This window comes from Alosa pseudoharengus, unplaced genomic scaffold, assembly GCF_046254945.1.
Source record: "Alosa pseudoharengus isolate Yale_2024_CS ecotype anadromous, Long Island Sound unplaced genomic scaffold, YU_APseudo_1.1 YU_APseudo_1.1_scf_14, whole genome shotgun sequence".
Taxonomy (NCBI): Eukaryota; Metazoa; Chordata; class Actinopteri; order Clupeiformes; family Clupeidae; genus Alosa; species Alosa pseudoharengus.
Genome location: NW_027468609.1, coordinates 23,834,282 through 23,861,691, shown reverse-complemented (window position 1 = coordinate 23,861,691; position 27,410 = coordinate 23,834,282). Strand labels below are relative to the sequence as shown.

General features: G+C 40.3%; 1 protein-coding gene across 4 annotated transcripts; it reads left to right on the top strand.

Annotated features, from left to right (window-relative positions):
- Positions 1-56: 56 nt before the first annotated feature.
- On the top strand, positions 57-27,410 carry LOC143123112 (uncharacterized). 4 transcript variants are annotated; one of them, XM_076284262.1, is made up of 20 exons: positions 57-249; positions 2,319-2,351; positions 2,687-2,953; positions 3,099-3,132; positions 4,177-4,375; positions 5,651-5,800; positions 6,123-6,294; positions 6,442-6,542; positions 6,859-7,117; positions 13,003-13,044; positions 13,515-13,554; positions 13,846-14,050; positions 16,691-16,840; positions 16,970-17,141; positions 18,424-18,524; positions 18,741-20,939; positions 25,863-26,130; positions 26,253-26,286; positions 26,880-27,057; positions 27,264-27,410. In XM_076284262.1, exons 1-16 carry the CDS (start codon positions 201-203, stop codon positions 18,906-18,908), a joined length of 2,142 nt encoding a protein of 713 aa, XP_076140377.1. In that variant the 5' UTR covers positions 57-200; the 3' UTR covers positions 18,909-20,939; positions 25,863-26,130; positions 26,253-26,286; positions 26,880-27,057; positions 27,264-27,410. The 4 variants fall into 4 exon arrangements, with proteins under 4 accessions (XP_076140377.1, XP_076140375.1, XP_076140376.1 ...); XM_076284260.1 differs by having other exon boundaries at positions 13,512-13,554; XM_076284263.1 differs by lacking the exon at positions 57-249 and adding an exon at positions 1,513-1,660 and having other exon boundaries at positions 13,512-13,554.

The following is a 27,410-nucleotide window of genomic DNA, read 5'->3' as shown; positions in this document are numbered from 1 at the left end:
GTGTAGCCCTTACACAGTTCCTTTCACTTTCCTTTTCTCACAATAATGGTTCTTCCTGAAGACGCCCAATCTGCAAACACATAGACACACCTGTGTACAGAGAATAGACATTGGCAAATACCGTGGCATAAAGTTAATTGTCAGTGGAAAAGAGTGCCTGCTTGTTCTTATCCTGAACGGTCTGTGGTTGGTTATGGATTATGGATGCCTTGATGGATGCCTTGATCGGGAGTCTTAATAGTGGAGTGGGTAAGAATGTCCTCTTTAAAAGGCGATACATGCTCTCTGGCAGCCTGTTCTAGGCTTATCAAGCTGTCAAGGCCAGATAGTGGGAAAGGGTGGCATTAAGCTGTCAGGTGCATATAGTGGAAGGAGTGGGCAATGCCCACTACCGGTCTGGCGTCCTAAATTGGTTGATTTTATTCTGCCTTTTCAATGAGCCATGGCAACTTTTCTTTTCAATTTAACATAATATTTAATATGATATTCAACATAATAATTGCCAGATATTTTATTCAATGGACCTACAGGAAGATTTAGCAGCACATCTCTAGCTCTGTCTCTCTATGCAAAAGACACATTTTGGCCCACACATAAATGCTCAAATGTTCTCTCTAACTCTATAACCTACACTAACCTTCTTTGACAGAAAGTGCACTGTATTTCACACAGAAATTATTATTAAATTATTATATTGCATGACTGTGACAATGACTGCTGTGAATGAGCTTACGGCCACATTACTGAGTCTAAACTATCTTGGTTATCTGTCTGTCTACATTTAGGCCTACTGACTTAGATAATAGAAGATATTATGGCTTAGTTACTGTGCCTCCTTTTGTCTAGCCTTGATAACAAAAGAAAATGCAGAAAAGAATGTAGCCTATTGTTGTTGTCATTATTATTATTATTATTATTATTATTTATTATTATTGAAAATCATAGACAAGCAAACATGACACTGTATCCACACAAAATCACATCCACAAAGTCAAGGGTAACAGTACAGGGGCTCGATTAACAATTACAATAAACACAGACAGAGAAACAAAGTGCAGGGCTCTTTCATTCTTTACAAAACGCGATCTACACAAAATATTATATTTTTCCCAATGGGCTATACATGGGGGCGGGCAGTCCTAAAGTAAGAACATTTCCCAATATAAAGAATTGTCCAAATGTGGTCAAGACAAGTCCCAATGGACCTTTTCAACAGCAGCCATTTTGACATGAAATATATGGTAGGCCCAGATGTTAGGCTACTAATGGCATTAATTAAAGTTCTGATTCTGCTACACCGAACAGAGACTTCAAATAGGCCTATTTAATTACTGTGCTCATCCTACTAGGCTACTAGTCTTCTGCTGTAGATAAGATACAATGGTGGTAATTGTTGAGGGAACCTAGCTCAATCCAATAAAAACAAAACTAAATAACTAAATTGTTCAGATCAGTTACTTTTGTCTCAAGCGCTGTCAGTCTCCTTTCACTTTCAGTTTCGATTTCTCATACATAGGGTAAGGGGCATTGCTTTGCCGAGCAGATTGCATTTTGCGACACACCCGTTTTGGACTCAAGGTCCATTTTACAATACTTGCCCAGACCATAGCCTACACACGTCTGCTGTAAAACGCTGGCAGTGGACGACCGAGGCATAAAGGTGGGTGGCTGACTCGTAGGGAGAGAGTAGGCTAGGCAAGGCGTGTTTGATATTATTTTTCACGCTTAAGGTCAGTGTTACATTTAGTGTCCTTTTTAAGATGCTGTTAACACTAAATCGAGTGGTGGGCTAACTGGGCGTTAAATTTGAATTTGTTATGCTATTGCAACAATGCAAATCGAAGTTGATCTCCCTGGAGTTTGTTGAGGAAAAAATCTGTGCTAAATAATGCAATGGTAGGCATCAAAAGGCACATTCATTCAAGGTTTGCAGCCGACTGTTCTGTTAGTATATCTGAATGGCATATAGGTAACCCTGTAGTTGTACAAATCGTGTAGGATAAAAACATCTCAGGGGTTCGTGTTTCTTATCTCCGGAATAAATTCTTCTTTCACTTTAAGAACAGCGGTTTTCAACCAGTAGTCCGTGGCCCACTGGTGGTCTATGAAGGTATTACGGGTGGTTCATGACTATGCATTAAATAATATGTTCACTTTGGGAATCACTTGGCCTATTTTTATTCAACGCTGGTCCTTAGGTTGCTGGGTCAGAACAGTGGTCCCTGGGATCACAATCAGATGCTTAACCTATTGCTTTGAATAATGTGTGTTGAGTTTGTTTAACATTCTAAAGCAATGACATTTTTCCATCTTCACAGAATTAGTCATGGGAGGATCCAGTACAAAACCAGGTATGATATCAAGATCGATAAACCTTAAGAATTTGCCTGGAAACATTAAAGCATCACATTTCTCTCAAACAAAATATGACAGATGAATACAACTGAATTATTTGGAAATGTAGCACATATTAAGATGTTATTTTGTAGCATTTTGAAGGCTATAGTACTTTATATATTAGTTTTAGATATGGTTATGGTGCTTAGCAAATGCTTTTATCCAGTGCTTACACCATCAGAATAACAATCAGAAGCATCAACTGATTTCAGTCACCTGACCGAATAGTTGAGAACCAGTTGAATATTTTCAGCTTCCAATGTAAGAATCTGACTTTCTTGTCCCCCAGAGTTTACATCATACATACATGACAAAAGAGTGAAAAATGGAGAGCGCATTGAGTTCAACTGTGAGGCCAACCTTGAGGACATTGAAGTCAAATGGACAAAGGATGGACAGAGGTTGTACGGTGGCGGCAGAATCAGTATCAGCAAGAGTGGGACAAATTTAAAACTGACGATCACTGGTGCCAAGGAGGAAGATGAGGGGAAGTACACTGTGACGATCAGCAAGGACTCCGAGAGTGCCACTGACTCTGCCAAAGTCACCGTGCTTGGTATGTTAGGAGACAAGACTCTCAATTTGTAATTAATACATCTTATATCAATCACATCATGTTTATGACATTATTTAGTCTAGCCTTAATTTCTATATGAGTGTATATGAGTCCTACTAGATGTAACATTGTGTGTTTTTTACAGAGTATGACCGGAGGTGGCGGATCATAGAATGGGGGTAAATGCTAGCTTCTTCCTCATTTGTTTTTGTTAGTTTACTGATACTTGGCATTACCATGCATTTGGTACTGAGTGCTAAACATTGAATATCAGGCTAAACACTAAATCACTGAAGTCTTCAGGAATATTCGTCAGCACACCAGGGGTGTCTTCTAAGTAGGTGGTTAAGTGACAGACCTTGGTAAGTTAACCCAGAGGAAGGGGTAAACCTCCTAATAGAAGATCCTTTTGACTTTGTTTAGTTGGGATATTGAAGCCCCAGGCTATTCTAATATCAGGTTTACAACTTCCTCTAGGTTATTTTGCCACTACACCACCTACTTGGAATCATGGCCAGGTCTCATGTGACATTTGATAGAGCAGTGCTTTTCGCTTACCTGAAGTACAATCTCAGCTCTGTAGAGATTTGAGAATACTGATTATGCTGACTTGAATTATTACTGCCGGGTTATTCAGTGTCAAATAAGACGTAATCCAGGAAAATGCTTGCCTCACTGTCACAGGTTAATCAGATCAATATTTTGTCTGCAAATATTGTGCCAATATTTTAGGTCTCTACATAGGATATGAAGATAGTATAGGGGTACTTCGGTCTAACAACCTAGGGTCTATTTTTGGATGATAACAAATGCACATTTTCATTTGGGACCAAAAACAACATCAATCAGTGCAGTTTTGAGTAAGACCGGAAAGTACAACTTAATAACATATAACATAGCCTTTACATATAGCATAGCCTTTAGAAGCAACTTTGCTGCATCAAATAAAACCACTCTTTTAAGCCATTCACTAGGCATAGGATTTGAAATATTTTATATTCATGATATAGACAAGGGTTGAAGAAAATCTGAGATGATGCAGGAACAACCTTATCTGATTTGACACGGAATGACTCTGACATCTTTTGAGGACTGGAATTGTCCTCAGTTGCCACTTGCATAATATTGAAGGATTTATGTCCAAACCTTAAATGGTCCTATGGTATAATTATAAATAAGTGCTAAAACATTGCCTTAGAGCTATTTTCTGTTACTTCTTACAGGGTAAATGTGGATATCAAGCACAGCTTACAGGACCTGACACTCAGAAACCCACAGGTCAGATACCTGCGCATCCTGCTGCATGGGCCTGTGGGGTCTGGGAAGTCCAGCATCATCAACTCCATCAACAGCATCTTCCAAGACAAAGTTAAAGTGGGGGCACTGGCAGCTGCTGTATCTGGCAGCACTTTCACAAAAACTGTGAGTAATTAGTGAGTGTTGAGTTGTTTTCACTGTGGGTGGTGGAAGAACGGTTGGCCCGGGTTTAATATTCAACATCGTGAGCCTCTGTCATTTTGTATTAAAGTGCCTACTATCTCCCAACCACTTGTAAAAGTATAAATCAGCACTCTTTCGGTTTAATTCAGTGAGATTTTCCTCACCTAGCTGTCTGTCCAGTGTGTGCGCTCAAAAAAAAAAAAAAGAGGACAGGGACCGAGTAGCTTGGAGCTATTCCTCGGAGCTAACATTCTTCCGGCCAATCAACAATGTTTCCTCAGGGGCTCAGGGTCCAGTTTCCTGAAAGCATCGCAAGCCTAAGTAGTTCATAAAGTCCCTCTTATAAATGTCTTAGAGTTTCCAGACCATTTCCCGAAACCATTGTTACTTAAGAACGTTGCGAAAACACTCACAGATTTATGTGTGATCCCAATTAGTCGTAGATGACTTAGAGCATCCTAACATTAACTTCTCACTGAGGTCACCAGCAGGCCATACAGGGAAATTACAACGAAGAATATACTTTGTCATATTTAATTGCAATTAATCAGCTTTTAGCTTGAAAAACATACACATACATTTCATGCTCATAAAAATGTGATTAAAATGGACAAACTTGCTTTTAAATTATCAAAAGAGACATTGGCAGAATAGTTTCTGATTCCAAGTGTATCTTTTCTAAAATAAAAAAAGTAAGAGCAGAGTAAGGATAATGTGGCTACACAATCTGTGCTGCAGCAAAATCAGTTGTAAGCCAATATTATTTACAAATTTCCTCACTATCTTACTCAACCTCTTCCTGTGTATCATGTGTAGGCATACCAGGGGATGGTTATGTACAGATGTCAAAGCTTTTCTATTTTTGTATTTAAGACAATTAACATGTAGGTCCGAAGTTCAAACTGTGTTCAACTGTCACGTTACGTCACCTGATATCACCAAATTAGGGGAAATTTCAGAACTATTCATGTGGACAGCTCCTCTTAAGAGCAGTTCCAGCGTGTTGATGCTACGAGCATGTTCGGGAAACATGGAAAAAGATCAGTCTTAGAGAACATTTTTAAGTGCATACATCCATCGCTATTTGGAGACCAAGTTACTTACTGTAATTGCCCAAAAGGGATGGGTGTATTAAATTGTATTTTGAGCTTAAACCTGTTGCAAGGGTCAAAGACTGCCCCTCTTAACAATTAATATTGCTCGAAAAGAGATACATTTATTTAATTTTTTTGCTGTTTATGTTGTATTACCTTTCAGTTCAAAACCTATCAAATTAGAGACCAGCAAAACCGAGCTTTGCCAGTTGTCTTTAATGACATCATGGGTCTGGAGAATGAAGATGATGAAGGTGTGCATCCTGATGACATCATCAGTGCCTTAAAAGGACATATCAGAGATAATTACAAGGTATGCACACACACACACACATTAAAACAACTATAAATAATGATACATTCTTTGACTAGTTCTGCATGTATGTTAGTGCAATGAATGATCAGCACAGATTTCCACATACATGTGAACACACACATACACACACACACACACACACACACACACACACACACACACACACACACACACACACACACACACACACAGACACAGACACAGACACACACACACACACACACACACATGCTGTCCTGCAGATCCGCAAACCAGCGCGCACACACACACACCAAACAAACAATAACTGAGTGCATGTTGCTTGCTGTGGCTTGCTCAGTTTAACTCTAGATGCCCACTGTCTGAAAGAGACCCAATATACAACCACAGACCAACTGTGGATGAAAAGGTTCACTGCTTGGTCAGTGTGATCCAAGCTGATAAAATCGCCCTGATGGACGATGATGTTATTAACAAAATGCAGCATATCAGAGAGCATGCAAGTGAAATGGGTAAGATTCCCTGTTTATACTTCTCTCATAGGATGGCAAAAATGTTCCGTTTTTAAAATGTCTTAAATTAAAGTGATTAGTATATTAATTTGAGAAATACTGTTACGTCTCGTCATGTGTACCTGTGTGGGTATGTTGCATCTACAGGGGTTCCTCAGGTGGTTTTTATGACCCATGTGGACTTGGCCTGTCCTCTCGTTAAGAATGACCTGCAGCGCATCTACTCAAGCAAACACATAAAGCAGAAAGTATGTTTTTGTGGTTGAGTGTTTATATACATACAGTATACTGTATATCTATAAATGTATGTATGTGTGTGTGTGAGAGAGAGAAAGCGAGAGAATATGTGCAGCTGCATGCATGTGTGTGTGTTCATTTTATAACTGATCTAAGACCTGCATGATTATATCTATAGATTATATTGTTATATTGTTGACTGTTTTGTATTCAGGCATTGTTTATACATCATGCTCTCGTTATGTGCTCTGTTTTTTTCATTTAAACTGACAAATACTGTGTAAATAGAATGTGTGTGTGTGTGTGTGTGTGTGTGTGTGTGTTTAGATGCAAGAGTGCAGTAACAGGCTTGGGGTCCCCATGAACTGCATCTTCCCGGTGAAAAACTACCATGAGGAGAACAACCTGGACAGTAACATGGACAGTTTGATACTGGATGCTCTGAAGCACACTGTGAGCTTCGCTTGTGACTATGTGGATAGCCTGGAGACACACACCCAGCCTCTAGAGACACACACACAGCAGTCAGAGTCAGAGGAGCCATCAGAGCCATCAGCTGATGAGCAGTCCGAGGACTCGTGTTCTGGTAAGTCTGTTGGGGTGAAGTTACTGTACATACATACATCTATTCGAGTTTCATTTTGGTGTAATTTTACAAGGACAGGAAACAAATTGAAGATGCATACACACACCTATTCCATTTTCGTTTTGGTGTAATTTTGCAGGTACAGGGAACACACATTTTGTAATAGAAAGCCTTTCTGATTGAGGGAAAGTCAAGGGATGGAGATAAGAGGGGTCGGTCATGGTAAATTGTGTTAGGATGTTAATGGTGTTAGGAGAGGAGGAACTCTCGGAAGAACTGGGTCTTCAAGAGGTTTTTGAAGATAGAGATAGACGGCTCTGGTAAAAGACCATATAGTGTCACCGCATTCTGGATCAGTGTAATTTTACAGGCTGGGAGACTTTGGCTGTGTCCGAAAAAAAAAAAAAAAAAAAACATTATTTTTCATTCGGATATCTAACAGGGGAGCTAGGCATCGAGGCATGTCCGAATCAAATATTTCTATGAAATGCTGCCGAATTTTGAAGGCAGCGTAGATGTATCCTTCATGCTGCCTTCGAAGTCCAAATTTCTATTTAATTGTGAGCAGCTGTTGCTGCAGTCGAACTTTATGTTATTCTGCTTTTTGGTATCCTGGCAACGGTATTCTGTGTTACTATCTTGCTAGGCTGTCCGAAACAATGGGGCAGCCGTGGCCTACTGGTTAGCACTTCGAACCCCGACCAGTAGGCACGGCTGAAGTGCCCTTGAGCAAGGCACCTAACCCCTTACTGCTCCCCGAGCGCCGCTGTTGTTGGAGGTAGCTCACTGTGCCGGGTTTAGTGTGTGCTTCACCTCACTGTGTGTTCACTGTGTGCTGAGTGTGTTTCACTAATTCACGGATTGGGATAAATGCAGAGACCAAATTTCCCTCACAGGATCAAAAGAGTATATATTCTCTGCTAGTGATGCACAGACTTTGGTTCACTCCTTCATTATGTCCCGTTTAGATTACTGCAACTCACTTTTCCTTGGTCTCCCCACTAAAACCCTTCAAAGACTACGATATATTCAAAACTCTGCAGCTAGGCTCCTCACCCATACCAGACGATCAGCACACATCACCCCCATTCTCCATCAACTCCACTGGCTACCAGTTCCGTCCCGGATCAAATACAAAGTACTACTACTCACCTTCAAAGCCCTCCACAACCTTGCTCCCCCCTACATCTGCGACCTCCTGACCCCTTACACTCTTTCCCGCTCACTCAGATCCTCTGACCAAAACCTCTTGGCTATCCCCCGCTCCAGACTCTCCATTCTGGGTGGCAGGTCCTTCAGTGCCTTGGCCCCCAAACTCTGGAACTCCCTCCCCCAACCCCTTCGTGCCTGTCCTTCTCTTCCTTTCTTCAAAGCACACCTCAAGACCTTTCTGTTTAATGATCACTTCTCCACATCCAACACATAGTTCCTACAGATAACTTGTCTTTGTTGTATTGTTTGTTTGTTTGTTTGTTATTGTATTTCCCTGCCTTTGTCTCTGTTGTATTGTTTGTTTGTTTGTTATTGTGTTTCCCTGCCTTCCTACTTTGTAAAGCGACCTTGGGTTTGAGAAAGGCGCTATATAAAATAAACGTATTATTATGACCTCCGCTAGCGAAGCTAGCGAAGCGGTCATATAGGGATTGTCAAAGTTTTTTTTTTTTTTTTTTTTTTTTTCCCGTCATCTACTTCCTGAAATTTTGGTCAACGATACCCGGGGCACCGAAACACCGCGGCACATGAAATTTGGTGGGTATGTAGCCCCACTAGACTTTTACGGAAAAATTTCCTTTGGTCCCCGGGGGCCACTCCCCCTCCGCGCTGGGCCCCCCGAAACCCAAAAAATGCAGTTTTTCCTAAATAACTACCTGAACCGTGGCACCGAGGATGAAGACATTTTTATGGTATGTTGGTCTCAAGGGCCCACATCAACCTAGCCCATAATCACTCATTTGTGATTTGCACCCCCCCGGTAAAAAATGAAAATGCAATATAATTCTGCTTTAATCGCCCCTCTCTTCAGTTAAGAAGTTCAGAACTGCACCAAATTTTATGTGTATGATTAACCTGACATTCTCTGGGGGTATGCCAAGTTTCGTAGAATTTCATCCATGGGGGGGTCTAAAAATTGAAGTTATGTGTACATTTAGTGACTATACTGTACACTCATTGGCCTGTAGATGGTGTAGAGGGTGACAATTTTTCGGGACTCCCGCGGGTCACGGTATTCCCGCGGGTTTCCCGCAGTACGGGAGTAAATTTCACTGTTGGTAACGTGATTGGGACGGGACAGGAAATAATAAACGGGAGCTGGCGGGAAGCCAGAGATTATTAACTTAAAAAATGACGCTGCAATGCAGTGAGTGCGCCCAAAGACGTGAGGCATTTCGTTTTAGAAAAGAGAACCAATTACAACCCACAATACGTTTGTTGTTGATTGGTAGCCTATCAGAGCAAGACAAGCAGCTGCACTGTTCACAATCAATCAGCTTCAGCGATAGGCCCTAAGGCAAAATGGATGCAAAGAAACAGTTACAGGCGAAAGTATCAGCAAAGGACAACTCTATTCAATTGCACGAGCTGTCCGGGAAAGCGATTCTCGTTGAGTTTAATGTGTCATGCAATGTTGGGGCATGACACCTTGACGATCGCATTCCTCAATATATTTATCGCATAACCCTGGCGGAACACAAAAAATTGTTTTGTTTACTCATAGCAACGTTGCTATGCTTCGCTGGTTTAACGTGATGAGAACGGTGCAAACTTAACTGATGGGATGAGATCTAACTATGAAATGATTTAAGCATAGCCTACAGCAAAGTACTGTAAAGTATGTAATTTTAATATAGCCCAAAATGATCGGCTATTAAAGAAAAGTTAGACAAGGCTTTCTGCCCTACCAAAATGTATGGTCACCGCACGCTACTGTAGCCTAACAGTCGGATAACTTTAGACATCAACATAGGGAGCGGGACGGGATTCGGGAGTCTTTCTCTCGGGATTTTGCGGGACAGAATTTTTTTGGGGGGGCTGTCACGTGATCGGGATATGACGGGAGTATTTGTGCGGGCTCGGGATGGGACGGGAGTGAAAATTGCTTCCCGTGTCACCCTCTAAGATGGTGGTGCACACATATACACACGCACACACACACACAGGCACGTATACCATCAGTATCGGCAATTAGAACGGCCGATACATAATTACAAATTCAGTAGGATTAAAGGAAAACCAAATATTCATCATAATAATAATTTGGCTGCATTTCCAGTATTGGCGTCCCGTAGTCGTTTGTCCACTAGATGGCGCATCGTTGCAGTGAGACGTAATTTTGTTGGAAGTTAATCTAAAGTGGGTTGGAAAGACACTACGCTTCCTACAAGGTCAAGACAGTAGGCCTGCAGTAGTTTACCACAGAGAACGTCTAAGGGTAGGATGATTTCTGCATGACATGTAATTCCCATTTCCTCTTGAAGCCGAAATAAATCTGACAATGTTTATCGGACATGCTTGTTTTTTACTGCAGGTAGGCTACGTTAATCCTATCAATAGCAGAACGTAGGTAAAATAATGTTACCATTAGCATGGTTGAGTGATGGAGGCCAATTTGATTATTGATGTATTTGTAGAAAACCATAAATGCGTTTATAGGCTACCAAGCAAATTGATAACAGCACTAATTGTATCTTTCGACTGTCATCTCATTTGCTTATGACCATAACCTAGGCTACTAACAGGAGCTAAGTGAGTTAGCCACAATACGTTTGCTACGTGATGGTTTTTTAATGGAAAATATATAGGCCTGAAAGATAACCTGTCTATGATGCATCCTAAACACCGGGCTGGGACATTTCTGCTCGAAGTCTCAAAAAGCAGTCAACGTTCATTCCCAAACACCCATATAGGCTACTTCAATCCTCTATTTTCAAAGGTGATTCAAGTAAGGAAGAGCATGGCTCAAAGTAAAGTAACTGAAACTACATAAATTCGTCAAAGTGAATAATTTGTGTCAACTCGCCGCAATGTAGATTTATTAACGCACCCGTGATGATCTACATCTCCATTAAACCAGATGTTTTAGAGCGCACGTTGAGATGTATTCACGGCAGGGCTGTACCTACACATATTTGTTGCACGTGCTACAAAAATCATTCTTTGCGATGAATGATTTAGTACCAACGTTACACCGGTCAGATACAGTTTTGCCTATGGCTATATCGTGAGACTGAGGCGCTTTTTGTTTGTTCGAAGTGCGTGTTTAGGGTGTGAGAGGGGAGTCGATGTGCTTTGATTCCAGCTTGGTAGTTGTAGTCTATGCGATTAAAAAACACGTGTGTGAAGTATCCAAACAATGATAACGCTTTCATTATGGCTGTTTTAGCCACAGACCCTGAGCTACTGTACAGTGGGTTGGGTTCCATTTAGAAGTGTCCACTTCATTCGCCCTTTCGGTGATTCACACAGCTACTTGAAATGTATTACTACTGATATGCATAACTTTTCGCCAAGAGGTGGCAGCTTGATACTGTAAGGTGTAAGCCATTGGTTCCAAATGAGATTTTATTTGGGTCGCCAGCATAGCCTAGTGACAATTTGTGTTGTGTAATAGGCCTAGCATAGGGCCTACCTTATGTTTGTTAACAGTCACGGTTTTGTCATAACTCCCTCTATGCATTTTTGCATTTACAATAGCTCTGAAACCGTGTGGCGAACACGTCGCAGGGGGGGGCGCCAGTGCGTGGATATCTCAATCGCAAAATTAAACAATATTTCTATCGGGCGCCTAGCATGGACTAGGCTGGGTGAAAATCAAAAGATTGCGTCAAAAGATTGAGCTTGGTCTGGCGAAAGCCAGACTAACCATGGACCTCATAGGTGCAAAATGCAAGGGAACATGAATCAGCATATTATTTGCACAAACAATAACGGACAGTAGCTCTTCAACTTTGCCCGTTAAAATGTGTATGAACAGTCTCGCAACGCATTTCATGAAGGCCCTTTTGGACATGTCAGTTATTTGCTCCACTGGGTAAAACGGCATTTTGTTTTAGACTACTGGTATTTCATTTGTGCATTGACAATAAAGCTGAATATCATATGAACTACATGACTAAACTTGAATGTAGAAGAAACATTCACAAAAATCCGTGACATGACCTCTCTTCTTGATAGCTGTTGAAAACTGCATGGAACTGACAGGGATTGTTTTGTTTAATAATAAATAAATGAATACATTATGCTGCTACCTTCTGCTTTTCCCAAATACAATGTAGCCTACAGGTGTACCTTTCATCAGTCTAGTTGCAATGGAAGGACTGTGATGAACTGCCCTACTTGTGATTGTTTAGAGATTTTAAAGGTTTTATAACAATGCTACAAATGTTTTGGCCCAGAAACAAATCTATTCACCTTTGCAGCGCCAGTAGGCTACTTTGTGTGCCAAACAAGCATACACAAAAGTTTCAAGAGTGGGGGATGGAGTAGAAGATGGAGACAAATTCATTAATATGATTTATTTTCGCGGAATGGATGTACAGGACTGAGCGGCGGTCATATTTTGTACCGCTATGCGGTACATCTAGTTTATTATTATTATATACTTACTTATATACAAAGTTCATAGCTGGTACCTTGATGCCTGCTACGGCAAGTGACTTGTTAGAGAGCTGAAGGCAGCGAGACAGCAGACACCTGCCTTCTGTTCTGGACAGACCCTTGGTTAAGGCTTAATCAAGGCTGATTATCACATTGTCCTCTTGAGAATGTGATTTAATTTGATTCTTTGATAGCAATCTGTGCGTATCTGTTCATGTTTCAGGGGTTTGTGTGTGTGATCTGTGATTTGTGTATTTTAGCACTGCAAACATTTTTGTGTCTTTTTGCAGAGAGCCTTCAGGATAAGATGGATTTCTTAAACTTACATGAAGGTGAGTATTCTCTAGCTTCCTGTCTTTCTTTCTCTCTGTCTCTCTCACACACACACAATGGTATATGTGTGCTCTCTATGATGGCTGTTGTTTTGTTTGTCTTGGAGTTGTACTCGTGTGTCTGCTGTTTTGCTAACTGCTCTGCCGTCCTGTCCTCAAAAAAGTTGACAGTTTGTGTGTGTGTGTGTGTGTGTGTGTGTGTGTGTGTGTGTGTGTGTGTGTAGGTGTGTATGTGTGTGTGTGTGTAGGTGTGTGTGTGTGTGTAGTTGTGTGTTTTGTTTGTCTTGGAGTTGCACTCGTGTGTCTGCTGTTTTGCTCACTGCTCTGCCGTCCTGTCCTCAAAAAAGTTGACAGTTTGTGTGTGTGTGTGTGTGTGTGTGTGTGTGTGTGTGTGTGTGTGTGTGTGTGTGTGTGTGTGTAAGTGTGTGTCTGTTTGTATCTGAATATGTTCTGTTTGTGATACTCAGCAGATAGAGAATTCGACCTTGAATGGCGGAAAATAAACTGGGAGTAAGTCATTTTGTCTTGTTTTTCTTTTCGATGAGGATGATGATGATGATGAGGATGTTGATGGTAGTGTTGGTAGTGATCATCACGTGTGTTACACATCATGTGTAAAACTTAAATACTGCAATTAATAATTGTAATAACCTGTATAAGGACAGTGTATCAATGAAAGATGATTATGTCAGGTCAATGATGAATGGATGTAGTCGCTATTCAAATCTTAGTTTAATAAACTTAAAAATTAATAAATGTCAGGGGTTTTTGAACTCTGCCTCTAATATCATCCACCTCTAGCATCGGCAGTAGAAACAGGATGGAAAAGGAACTGAGAGAATTCCGTCTGCTGAATCCCGAACTGAAACACCTGCGTATCCTGCTGCACGGGCCGGTGGGAGCTGGGAAGTCCAGCTTCATCAACTCCATCAACAGTGTCTTTCAGGGCCAGATCTGTGCAGGGGCTCTGGTTGCTGCAGAGTCTGGCATCAGTTTCACCAGAAAGGTGAGAGTAAGCCAGATGGAGAGTCTCAAAATAGGTGACAAACTTGTTACCGTATTGGCTCGAATATAAGACGACCCCCCCTTTTCAGGACTGATTTTTTGAGAAAAAATTAAATAGAAGCAGATTTCTGAAGACCAAATCTTGTTTTATTTAGAAAATTACCTTTTTAAATGCTGGTGACACACAATGTGTTTTATGTTAATGAATGACTTAGTATTTTTATAATGCCATGAAAGTGCAAAAGATAAACTGTGGTATTATGGAAGAAAAGAAACATAGCCTCTTTCAATAACTGCATTAACCATACACAACTGTACAGTCTTAAACCAAGCAGTTTCAACACTGGCAGATGTTGGCATGTCAAAAAACACTGGTATTCTGCGACGCAATAGTCTTGAAGTCAGTGGGTGTGTTTAGCTCTTTAGCCATCTCAAAAGCCTTCAGATGTATGACAGCTCTGGTAATGGGCATTCCGTCATCACGTTTTTCAGTCACATATTCACACACTCTCCTATCAATCTGTCGGAAACGCCCGCTTTTAGGACCACCGATTTTGATGATGACTGTTTGCATTTTTAACACAGTTTTTTCTGGGCTCGCCATCACGTTAATCATCATATGATTTTAAAATTGCCATCATATATCTCAATTGTTGGTTAACTTGACCTAGCCTACTTTTGACTTTGTTTGATCTCTTGGTCTCTCCATCATTCAGGCACATTCGTGCCACTGTTGTGAAGGATGGCTCCCTTATTTCAAAACACTCGTTACAAAATATCATATAAAATATAACAGCGCCATCCACGGGTTTTCTGTCTTTTTTTTGTCTAGGCCTCGAATATAAGACGACCCCACTTTTTCCGACATATTTTGAGAAAAAAAACTCTATATTCAAGCCAATACGGTACTTGTCTTTATTTGCATTAACCCTTAGAACCCGATTGACGCAAAGTGCGTCAAAAAACACACCCTTTCTTCTCTGTTACATTGCTCCGGAACGGTTCATCGCAGCGAGATGAAACCTTTATTGCACGACAGAGCAGAAGTGGGGCTTTCCAACGAGACTACACACTTGTCTGTACGATCAAGTATGAAAATTAAAAAAAATCATGAAATTAAATCAAATTGCATCATATTTACAGTCTATACTTCTCTGCATTCACCTGCACACACATTACTCTAGTTTGAATTACTCGCGAACCCGTGATCGCATCGATATGGCAAGCATATCAGATGAAAGAGGGGGCACAGGGCTATCCATTGGTACCATGTTTATCGATCCTTCTGGCTTATAAAACCAGACGAAGTGACTGCAAAATAATAACGTCATGTACACAAACCAACGCTGCACACTCATTACTCTCGTTTGAATTACTCGCAGACCCGTGATCGCATAGATATGCCACGCATGTCAGATGAAAGAGGAGACTCAGAGCTATCATTTGATACCAAGTACATCCTTCTGGGTTATAAAACAGATGAAGTGACAGCAAAATAATAACTTCATATAGCTGGACTTACCCCATGTTTGTGTCTGTTCTTGTGGCAAAGCATGTTTATAATCCAATGCTATCATGTGTTTCTCTATGGCAAAGCATGTTCATATTCCGGTTTTGAGATCCTAGCAAATTCCTGCATGGCATCCAATTCAAGGCTCACATTGCATCCCAATTTGTTCAACAAATAAACACCTTTTTTGCCTTTACTTTGTTCATGGCAATGCAGTAAAGAGTTGAGAATTATTATGACTGCATACACACAGGCACGCAGGCTAACACGCAACCTCGGGTCAAGTCAGGTCAGATCAGTTCGTGTCACAGATATGGAGCGCAGAAAGGTCATTTTTCATCACTAAATAAAAAATGGCATTTATTTCCGTAAATCACACAGCAAATATTTCTGTAAATTGCTCAGCCCCAGAGTATCCCTCCAACATGGCAATTATATTGCCCGATTCAGGACAGTCTGCCCTACACACACATGAAATGCATGTAGAGCTGTGAGCTTGCAGTGGTGAGATACATGTCGAAATATAAGAATTTTTATAATACACTTTTTATATTTTAATTCTTTAAAAATCAAAATAAAATCAATGCTAGTATTAATACATGAAATGATGGCAGATCTGAATAGCCTAAACTCTCCTGAAAAAAACTATATATAATATATGTGTGTGGCACTTACAATGACCAGAATAAATCCTTATGAATAAAGGTAGTGAAAATGCCCTAAAAACAGCTTAGGGTTCTAAGGGTTAATAAAGGGGCTATTTGGCAGAACCAGATTTTTTACAAATAATTTGAATTATTTTTGAATACTTTTTTATTGCTGTTTTGGGTTATGTTTATCGCTTTTATTGATTCCAAAGCGATAAACATAACACCAACCTGGTGTTATATGGGCGGTGGTAGTGTAGCCTGAAGTTGTGGGTTCAATTCCCTGCTTCCACTGTTGTGTTCTTGAGCAAGGCACTTAACTCCAAGTTGCTCCAGGGTCAATGTAATCCCTTATAATATAGTTGACATATTATGTAGGTCACTTTGGACAACAGTGTCTGCTAAATGAATAAATGTTATATAATGAAATAAAATGTATTTCAAATGAAGTAATTAATCATATATAAGTTTTGCTCCCTTTTAGTACAAAACACATAAATTCAGAAATGGGAATTCTGGACATCTGCCCTTCGTTGTAAATGACATAATGGGCCTTGAGAAAGGGAATTCTGTCGGAGCACACCCCAGTGACATCATCAATGCATTACAAGGCCATGTTAAAAACAATTACAAGGTATGTTTCACGCATCATTCTGAAAGAGTATGAATTTACTTTCTGTTGTCACAAGAGGAGCTCAGACAAGCTCACCCAGTTTGTTTATGCCTGAAAGGGGTCCGTATGTCACTCTCACATTTCTCATAGTTCAGTCAGGTTTCTCCACTGTCTGTGGGAGATGCTGACTACGTTGCCAGCCCCTCTCTGAGCGACCGGGTACATTGTTTGGTCAGCGTGATCCCATTGGACAAGATCTCCATCATGGATGATGAGGTCATCAACAAGATGCAAGCTATCAGAGAGGCTGCCACTGACATGGGTAAGAACTACTGAAATAAAGTAGGGAGTACAGTAGGCCCACACTACAGTAAGCTTGAATTGAACGCACACACACACACACACACACACACACACACACACACACACACACACTCACACTCACAAACACACACACACACACGCACACACTCACATACAGGTGCATCTACAAATTTGAATATCATGGAAATTCTTTCCTGTGATTTATTTCAAAAACAGAAACTTTCATATAATCTAGATTTAATAGACATACAATGAAATATTTCAAGCCTTTTTTGTTTTAATGTTGTTTATTCTAATCTTGATGATTATGGTTTACAGCTAATCAAAATCAAAAATCTAGAAATCTCAAAATATTATACAGAACTATCAACCTGAGATGAGCTCTAATCAGCTAATTGGGTCAAAACACCAGCAATAGTTTCCGGAGCCTTTAAACTCTTTGTCTAGGCAGGGAAATGGACTTTCCACAATATTCCAATTTTTTGAAATGCACCTGTATATTTTACAAATTGAACCATATACTGTAGGTTCTCAACCTTTTTTGGACCAAAATGCCAAGGTACGCCGACTTATGTTTACTGATTACGATGAATGACACACACATTATTATAGGCTATAAAAGCTGGGTGTTCATTTCCATATGCTCATAAATTTTCCATACATAATGTTTATGATGCTGAGCACAAAAGAAAGGCAAATTAAGACATTCACAGATTGGGAAAGGAAATTTGATTTAGTTGCTTGACTGGGGAAATGGTGCTGCCTAAGTTTTAAAAAGGCCTTACTCAGATTGGTCATTAAACATGATTATTTTTGCATCTAGATCAGACAAGTGAAAAAGTTGCTTAATGTAGCAACTGCAACATGTCAACCAACCACAACCATAGGTAGTAAACTATTGTGGAGAGCTTGCCTAAAAGGAGTTATGGGACGGATCTCAATTTCCTATCTTGAAATCAAACTGATAATGGTAGCCTAAGACCACTTTAAGAAAAGTTGTATATCCCTGACCACTTAAAACTGTTTTAAATTAACAAGATGTGTCATTGATGCATTCAAAAATACCTCTTGCCCATTGCATGAGCATGTACATTGAGCATTGGGTTCCTGAGCAATGGGTTCCTCAAAATCAAACGGAACACCTGACTTTACTTGACCAGAACCACTGGTATACTGCATAATATTGTTGGCATATTAATACTAACACATTTTATGTAGTGGTGAAGGCTGTGAAAAAACACATGTTGCAATTACACTTCCTCTATTGAACTATACTGCAGATATTCCGCAAGCCATCATCATGACAATGGTGGATAAAGCCTGCCCGGTGGTGAAGGAAGATCTTAGGAAGATCTACTTAAGCAAGAGGATCAAGCAAAATGTATGTTTGTTTGCTTGTGTGTAAGAGGGTCTCTCACACATTTTTGTCATACTTTCTGGTCATAATATGGTCTGCTACTGTTTGACCTGATCTATTTTTGTAAGGTAAATATTCAAATCTATTAAATAGAGATAAACTCTCAGATTAAATGGGAATGGATGTTTCAATGTCTGACAATGTGTGTGTGTGTGTGTGTGTGTGTGTTTATGTGTTTAGATGCAGGAGTGCAGTAACCGACTTGGTGTCCCCATGAACTGCATCTTCCCAGTGAAAAACTACCACGAGGAAACAGACTTGGACCAGGAAATGGACTGCCTCATCTTAACCGCTTTGAGACGTATTGTTCATTTCTCTCATGAATATATAGATTCTCTAGATGATTAATGGCGTTTGTAACAAACGGAAGTTCGGGAGGAGCATGACGGAATTTGCCACGCCTCCTTCAATCAGACAGGTTATTTATTCGCAGTCTGCCTCTATCTGCCGAAGTTGCAGCATCGGCGTCACTCCGCTTGCAACCCACCACCTCCCCTTACGCCTCCCGTCTTCCATAGTTCAAGAATAAGGGGGTGTATTGCAGAATCCTGCACGACTCATGCCTGCGCAGTTGACTCCTGCACGATCCCACAAATCACTTCAGGACCCTGGCCAGAGACTTCACCAAACATGCTTTTCTATTATGCTATTATATCTGTTTGCAAATTACGGAATGTGAACTAGTGAAATGGGCCTGTTGAAAGTCAATGTTGGTGACTGTTATGTCCTCAAGTATAGTTATCTCTTGTAGTAAAATGATATGTAGTGTATGTCTCTTGTGTTACAGTAAAAAAAAAAAACAATGAACAATATTTTACACAAATTGCTGTGTCTGTATTTCTGTTGATATCTGACATCAGTGCATCGATCTATTATCATGGAGAGGGAAAGAATAAGAGGCAGGCTTGACAAGCAATAAGACCAACCAACACCCAGTTGTATGTTCTCAAAAGATTCAATGTTTATTACAGTAATCACCCAAGATATACAGTGCCTATAAAAAGTACATTCCCCTTGAATATTTTCCCCTTTTATTGCTTTTATAAATGGAATCTTGGTCAATTTAATTTGGTCTTTTACAATCATTACAAAAACTCTTTAATGTTAATTAATTAAAAATATAAAACGTAAAATAAGTGGTTGCATAAATATTCACCCCCTCCTTGAAGTGACTGACCTAAATCAACAGCGGTCCAGCCAATAGGTGCTAGTAGTCTCACAATTAGTAAAATGGAGATCGCCTGAGTGCAGTGAATGTGTATAGTAATATAAAGACACCTGTGTTTGGAAGGTCCAGCTTAATATTCCTGGCAACAATTCCACCAGGAAGAAAAGGTTATTGAAAAGCTTACAGTAACTGAGGGGATGGATACAAAAACAAAATTCAAGTCACTGAACATCCCTGGAGTTCAGTGAAATCCATCATTAAGGAATGTAAGGAATATGGCAAATGTGTAAATCTGCTATAGCAGGCCGTCCTCACAAACTGAGCGACCGTTCCAGAAAAATACTGGTGGGGGAGGCTACCAAGGCACAACTCTGAAGGAGTTTCACTAGTTCGCCCGTCGGTATGATTGCTATGCTGAGCGTATAAGCTAAGTGCATTTTTGGGATGGTAGCTGGCTGTGGTCTTGGAATGTCTGACGGCTCGTGTCCATTATTGAGTCAAAGCCCACCGCGCCGCACATAGTGTGGTTTACGCTTCCGTAATGCACCTTGGGAAGGCGGCGCGGCCATTCGAACAGAAGCGGTGCGTCAAGAAGTTGGGCTCTGCTGAACTTTATGCAAATGAGAGCGGTTAATGCTAGGCAGTTAGCCAATGAAAGTACATATTCCGGTCCGGAACAATAGCCTGCCAGAAATATTTGTTCCACCTAATAATCGTGTTGGTTTCATGAAAATATATTAAGCTATATAGTGGCAAAGCCATTTAGTTTGGAACAAGTTCGCCACTGCACCCTATCAAAAAGACCTTGTTGGCGACTTGAACCAAGACAGAAGGTGCTTTGGAGGAACATGTCAGTGATATTTGTGAGTGTTTCAATAAAATATGTTAACAGTAGTAGGCTACCTCCACTTTAGTAGCCTACGTTAGCTGGCATTGTGTAATTATATAAAATAAAACGTTACACCATACACTTTAGCCTATACACGCCCACAAGCGGCGACGGGAGATAGGGCTAGGCGTCTGCAAGTGTCTACGCGCCGCAATAATGGACACGTACCATGAAGCGGAGATCGCGATAGAGCGAGGATGAGTAACTGGGCTACCTGTGAAATGGAGGAGTAGGGGGAAGAGGAGGGATAATTTTGCGAATGCCGGAGCGTGTGACATATGGATAAGGAGGCCAGCTTAAATATCCTGGCAGCGGAAGACAGGTGAGTTAAAGAAGCACTATCAGAGAATGTCTAATAGGAAGAGAATTGCCACTGTCTGGTTCTTTCCGGTTTCTGGACTGGTTGCAGTTCCTCCTCAGATTCCACTTGAGGGTGCTCACAGGCGAGCACAGAATGCATGGAGGTCTATGGAGCTTTACCCCTCAATATCCACTTTTCTCTGGATATAATTTTTTGAGTAGTAATTTGAATGTTGCATTCGATAGGGGAGGCAAAGAAAATACACACTGTTGATTATTATATTTTTTTAAAGTCACATAATTCTTCTAAAAAGCCTTTCAAATATGTCAATGACGTCATTCATTAGCACTATGCTAGCGTGTTATGGGCAACAACGACCCAACCTGTAAGAAATGAAAAGGACATAAGTACTCGTTCATTCAACTTTAGATCTAAAATCTATACTGAACTTGCATAAACTACAATAAAATCTGTGATTCTTCCACGACAAGCAGGTGAAAGAGATAGGTTTAGCCGTCTAGCTCCATAGACCCCCATTCAATCTGCACTCGCCCGCAATCACCCCCAGTGGAATTCTAATGGAACTGCGACCAATTTCGATACAATGGGGCTTAATAGGAAGTGCCAAGGCTCTCCATAGACGGGCTTTGGCACTATGCAGGTCTGGTTATTCCTTCGCTGTTTCTGGGTTTTTGCCGGATTTGGGCTCACATTTTTCACTACACAGCTCCCCCTGCAGCTTCGGTAGCAAGTGACTGCTACGCTAAACCCCCACTAGCTAGCGAGCTAGCCATCAAGAAACCAAGCTAAACACATACAGGGCTCACAATAAAACGGTCGAGCAAACACATTGTTCAAGAGACTATCAAACCACATTACAAAGACAAAGTTTACCCAAGGGTAGGCTACTTTCAATTTCAACAGCAACAAAGCCAAGTCGGCGTCCGTTTTGCAGTCCTCTTTGAAACTACAATCTGACTACAGCTTAGATCGGGCCCAAAAAATCAAGCCCGACCCTACCCGAGCCCGTGCACACAGGGTTGGGTTGGTGCACATTGTGCCCGAGCCCGACCCGGCCCGACACATTAACTGTAATTATGAGCCCGAGCCTGATTTAAACCCAACATTTTTTAAATACGTGGGCCATTATAACTGACGTTCTCAACTACAATTCCGAGCTATTTGAGCTACAGAAATCCGTTTAGAATTATATTAATGAATAATGCAATAATGAAGAATGTAGGCTAAACTATGTTTGTTTATTCAGAATGGAATGGATTGCAAATGAATCCGAATGAAGAAACGTAAGCCACTTACAACGTAAAAGTATGTCCCTGCAGCAAAACTCAAGGCATTTCTCTGTGAGGGCTTGCCTCGCTCTCAGGTGTATGCTTGGAGAAGTGACAAAAGAGGACATTGAAGGCTGGCTATCATTATTTCTGCCATGGCAAACCTGCTTCATGTTCATCTTAAAGTCTTTTTGCTGTCATAGGTGAACATCGTGCACACTTAACACGTGACAAATGCATAGCCTACCTCCGACTTTTCTCCAAACTACAGAAGTTATTTCTCCTGTTTTCATTTTTTTTCTTTACATCTTCAAGCTTCACGTTGCACTTAAACTACACAATACAGCACAGCAGGCCCGGTGTGATGCGTGCGAGTGGAGAAGCTGCGCATGATACGTGTTGCGCAGATGACATTACAAATGACATTTTGTAACTCTGAGCCTAACTTGTATAACTTTGTATACACTTGTTACTTAGGCCTACTTTGTTAAATATATAATATTTCTGACTATGGCATAGCTTTAGCTCCCTACCCAAGTAGGCTAATGATTTTAAAAAAAATGCTTGATCAAGGACCCGGCCTGGCCCGAGGATAGTGGCTGGAAATATCGGCCCGCGGGTCGGGTTGGGTCAAGTTCGGGCTCGGGCAGAGAATCTAAACTCTAAATCTGACTACATTTTCGAGGCGCGATTGGATACTTCCGCTGAGTTACATCCGGATTTACCCGGACCAGGTCCAGAAAGTTGCATATTCGTTTTTTCCGCAGAGAAGCGATAGGGGGAGACGAAGCACCCACCAAACAACCCAGAAAGTGACCATCACGACTCTCAACCTGCATAATTACGGTCATTTTTGCTAAAATTGTTGCATAGTGCTTCTTTAATTGCTGTCAATCCCTAAGGGCTCCTCCCGAACTTTATTTAGAAAACATCATTAAAGCTTCAGCAGCTGAGATGGGAGAAACTACTATGAAAAGTGCATGTAATACACACCAAAGATTCTTTTGTGAAGTGCTGGCCACTGGTAAAAAAAAGTGCCGCACACTCTGGCTCCATATTAAAGGTTTATTAGGCAGTGACGTTTCGGCCTCTTAGATCTTTCACACATCAGATGTTAGGCAATTCTGTATACAACAACTATTCCCGAAGTTCTTCACCAGTCAGAGCTCTGTCAGATTCCAAAAATAATTCCATGGAAATGCATGGATTCCAGCTGCAGCAGAATTATTTTTGGAATCTGATCCCTTATCATACCTGTTATTCGTAGTCGTCGCTCGACTTATCGTGCCTAAATTGAAGATGGCGGTGAACTGTAAACTTCCTCAAGGGTGCTGTCTGTACAAATCGTCTTGTAAATAAACTACCAGTGTTTTTTAAAGTTCTCAATGTCTCGTTGTAAATGTCAAGGCCCTCGGAAGTCTACCAATGAAGTATTGGTGCCAGATTTCTGAGTGCAGGATGAGCTATGAGACATACGTTCACACTCGGTATCATGTTTCAACACACTTTAGGTCAATATCACACCGGAATTCTCCTTAAAGTTATAATCTATGTAATTCTGGATCAAAGATTGGGACCTGAAGAAGATCTCATTTGAAGGAGACAAATGAAGAACTGGCTGAAGAGGAATCTGCACAGCAGAGAGTCTAAGAAGCTTGCTGAGGGCACGGTCAGACAGGATGTGGTTTTTGCAGCGAGATTCCCCTTATTATGTTGCTTTCGTATTGGCAGGAAGTTTTTGCACATGGCTTATGTGCCCAGAGCACCTCAAGGTTTTTGCAGAGGTGCCCTGAGTGCCTTGAATTTATTTTTTTCAATTCTAAATTCTTAAAAAAAATGCCCAATGTTACTCACATTTTTATCAATACATGGTGAAAGGTCCTTTCATTCTCAGGGGAAAATGCTATATATTTTAAGAAACCTTTGGCATTTAAATATGTTTTGATAAAATTTCTAGTTAGAACGTTGTATTTAACAGTCGTCTTGAAAAAAACAAAAGACAGCATGGTGCACCGTCCTCACATGTTACAGGTGGCAAACCACATCCTCTCTGAGTCTGATCGTGCCTAAAAGAGGAGCAATGGGCTATGCTTTCAGTTTATGATTTTATGACTTAGTTTGACTTTCTTTATGACAGTGACTTTCTTTATGACAGTGGGGTAAGTAACATTTTACACTCTTGTGTTGTTATTTAAATATAAAGTTTAATAATTCTTAAGCCCACAGTGAACAGTTAGCCTTTCTGCTGGATGAGCTGAGTTTTAGATAATCTCTATAACGAAAATATTTGTGCATTAGTCATTTGGTAGAGCTTAGTGTACATGATGTAACATGTAACCTACAAAACACAATTGGCCAAATGGATAATGTTCTTCTCAAAAACACATTTCGTTAAATATATACTACACATCTTTCTCTGCACACACTAACTTTACCAAAACACTGGAAATCTGACTCAAAATGAAATTATTCTGTCAAAGAATAACACTTGTTTTCACTTCACAAGGTACATGCAGTCAATAAAAGTACACCAGGTTTCAAAATACTGGCTATTGTTGACATTACAAAAACATAGACTTTTATGTTTCAGTTTTACATTTGCATGCAAAACATGCAATCCACCGTCTTTACACTAAATTTCTTGGTTGGGAACTGTATGTCCACATGTAATGTTCACATTCAAAAGCATTCCAGTAAAAAGCAAATCAGTTTTTTCCTTTACTGGTACTACAGGAGGTTCAGTAGAAATACTGTTTACAGTATGATAGAGCAGAAAAGGTTTACAGTATTGCTTACAGGGAACAAAATATCCATGTAACACACAAGAGCATTCCGAACAAAAATACAACAGCAAAAAGCCCAGATAAAAAAGGGGGGGACTAAAAAAAGCACAAAATTACCAGTGTTGTGCCAGTTCACAGCTTTTCTGAACTAGTTCAAGTTCAGTTCATACATGCTCAAAGTGAACAGTTCACGTTCAAAGTTCACAATTTTAATTCTGAACTAGTTCAAAGTTCAGTTAATTTGACTTTTTTCGTGAGATATTCAAATAAATACTTTTTTTCACACTACGAGCTAGAAATCACTATACATTCTTTGAAGCTGCTCATTGTAGACATTTGCTCATGACACTGCAATTGGGTTTCTTACCAGGTGATGAAACTTGCAGCAGTACAGACAAGGTAGACCAGTCTCCGTGCCATCACTTCGTTGGGATCATAGGGATGTGAATGCGATCTCCATTTCACTAATTGTGAGACTATTATCACCAATTGGCTGGACCACTGTTGATTTAGGTCAGTCACTCAGGTTGGGTGAATATATATACAATTGCTTATTTTGCATTATATATTTTTCATTTCAACATTATTTTTTCTTTCACTTTGACATTACAGAGGGTTTTTTGTCAATTATTGTAAAAAAAGGCCAAATTAAATTGACAAAGATTCCTTTTATTAAAGCAATAAAAGAGGAAATATCCAAGGGGGTATCCAGTGTATATGTAACCTGCGTTGGGTTGAACCTGCGAGATTCAGCCCTGCACACGCCCGGACTCGTACCCGCGAACTGCAGCACCTTGGATCGGGAGACGAGTGTCCTGACAGTTGAGCTAAAAGCCCAGTATAAATCTATCTGTCCTCTAACTTTCCAACAGAATTCCAATCTCACATATGTGACAAGGGGGTGAAAAGAGGAAAAGACATTTTTTTCATATGTGAGGCAAATACAGACCAATTGGATACCATGTGGGAGAAGGATGGGCAAATGCTATATGATAGTGAACCGTGTCAGCATTATCCAGAAGGGGAAGGTCTTGAGTCTCACGATAAGCAAAGCCAAGGAAGAGGATGAAGGGAAATACACAATAACCCTGAGGAATAATAAAGGCACTGCCTCAGAGTCCGCTTCAGTCTCTCTACCTCGTATGTGACCTTATTTGTCATCATCACCACCACCAGTCAATCATATTAAATATACTGTGACACACACTGCAATGTATACGGGGGTGTTTTTATGAGTGAGTAATGTTTTCTTTGTTTCTCAGAGTTTGACCGTGATTGGAGGACTATTAATTGGGGGTAAGTCCATTGTGGACATCATGATCACAATTAAATATGTTCTAAAACTGACTAAAAGGTGTATAGGTCACATGTGCACAGTACACAGTGTGCATGGTTGATTTTCTGATGAGTTTAACAAGACATGCTATATACGATTTCTTCTATTATATTCCTAGATGGTGCTACACTTACACTTATAACATGTGGTTTACTTATTAGGCCAATTGTATTATTACTTATTTTTGATTACTTATTATTTATAATCCAGCTTCTTTGACAGTGTTAAAAATCAGTGTTTTATGTTCACTTTAAATGCAGATAATTTGTTACATTTTGTTCCAATAATCTTTAACTCTATAGGTTTTACACACCACATAGACACACAAAGAGAGGGAGAGATAAATAGACAGAGAGAGAGAGAGAGAGAGAGAGAGAGGTGTATGTATGATGACTGAATACTATTTCAGTGAAGTTACTAATTTCCTCCACATTTTCAGTAGAGGGAAGATGAAAGGAAGCAATGATCGATAAATAAGGGACATTCAATTTCAGAGACTGTTGTGTGTGAGAATTCCAGTGGACTCAGTTACTTTTTTTTCTTGTTTGTTCAGTTTACTTTAGCCCCAATACCTAAAGAATTTGCAACCTACAACCGTAACCCTACCCTGGATGATAAGGTTCACTGTCTGGTCAGTGTTCTCTCAGCAAACAGCGTCCATCTGATGGAAGACAAAAAAGATGATGAAGTTATTAACAAAATGCAAAATGTCAGAGAGCATGCTAAAATAGGTGAGAATCCACCACTTTGAGAGTAAATGGGGGATTGAGGAAGGTAGAACTCACTTTTTTATCATTAATAGAAATGGAGGCTGAGTCCTCTAATTTTGATTAACCTTTATGTTGAGAACTATACTGTAGGGCTGATTAGAGCACAATATGTTTTTGGTGTCTGTTTCTGTGGGCACTTATGTGTGTTTTGTGGATTGATTCTGCAGGCATACCACAAGTGGTCCTCATGACACATGTGGACAGTGCATGTCCGCTTGTGAAGGAAAGCTTGCAGAACACCTACTCCAGCAAGGTCATCAAGAGGATAAAAGTGTCTGCTAAATGAATAAACATACATAACTTGTAATTATAAA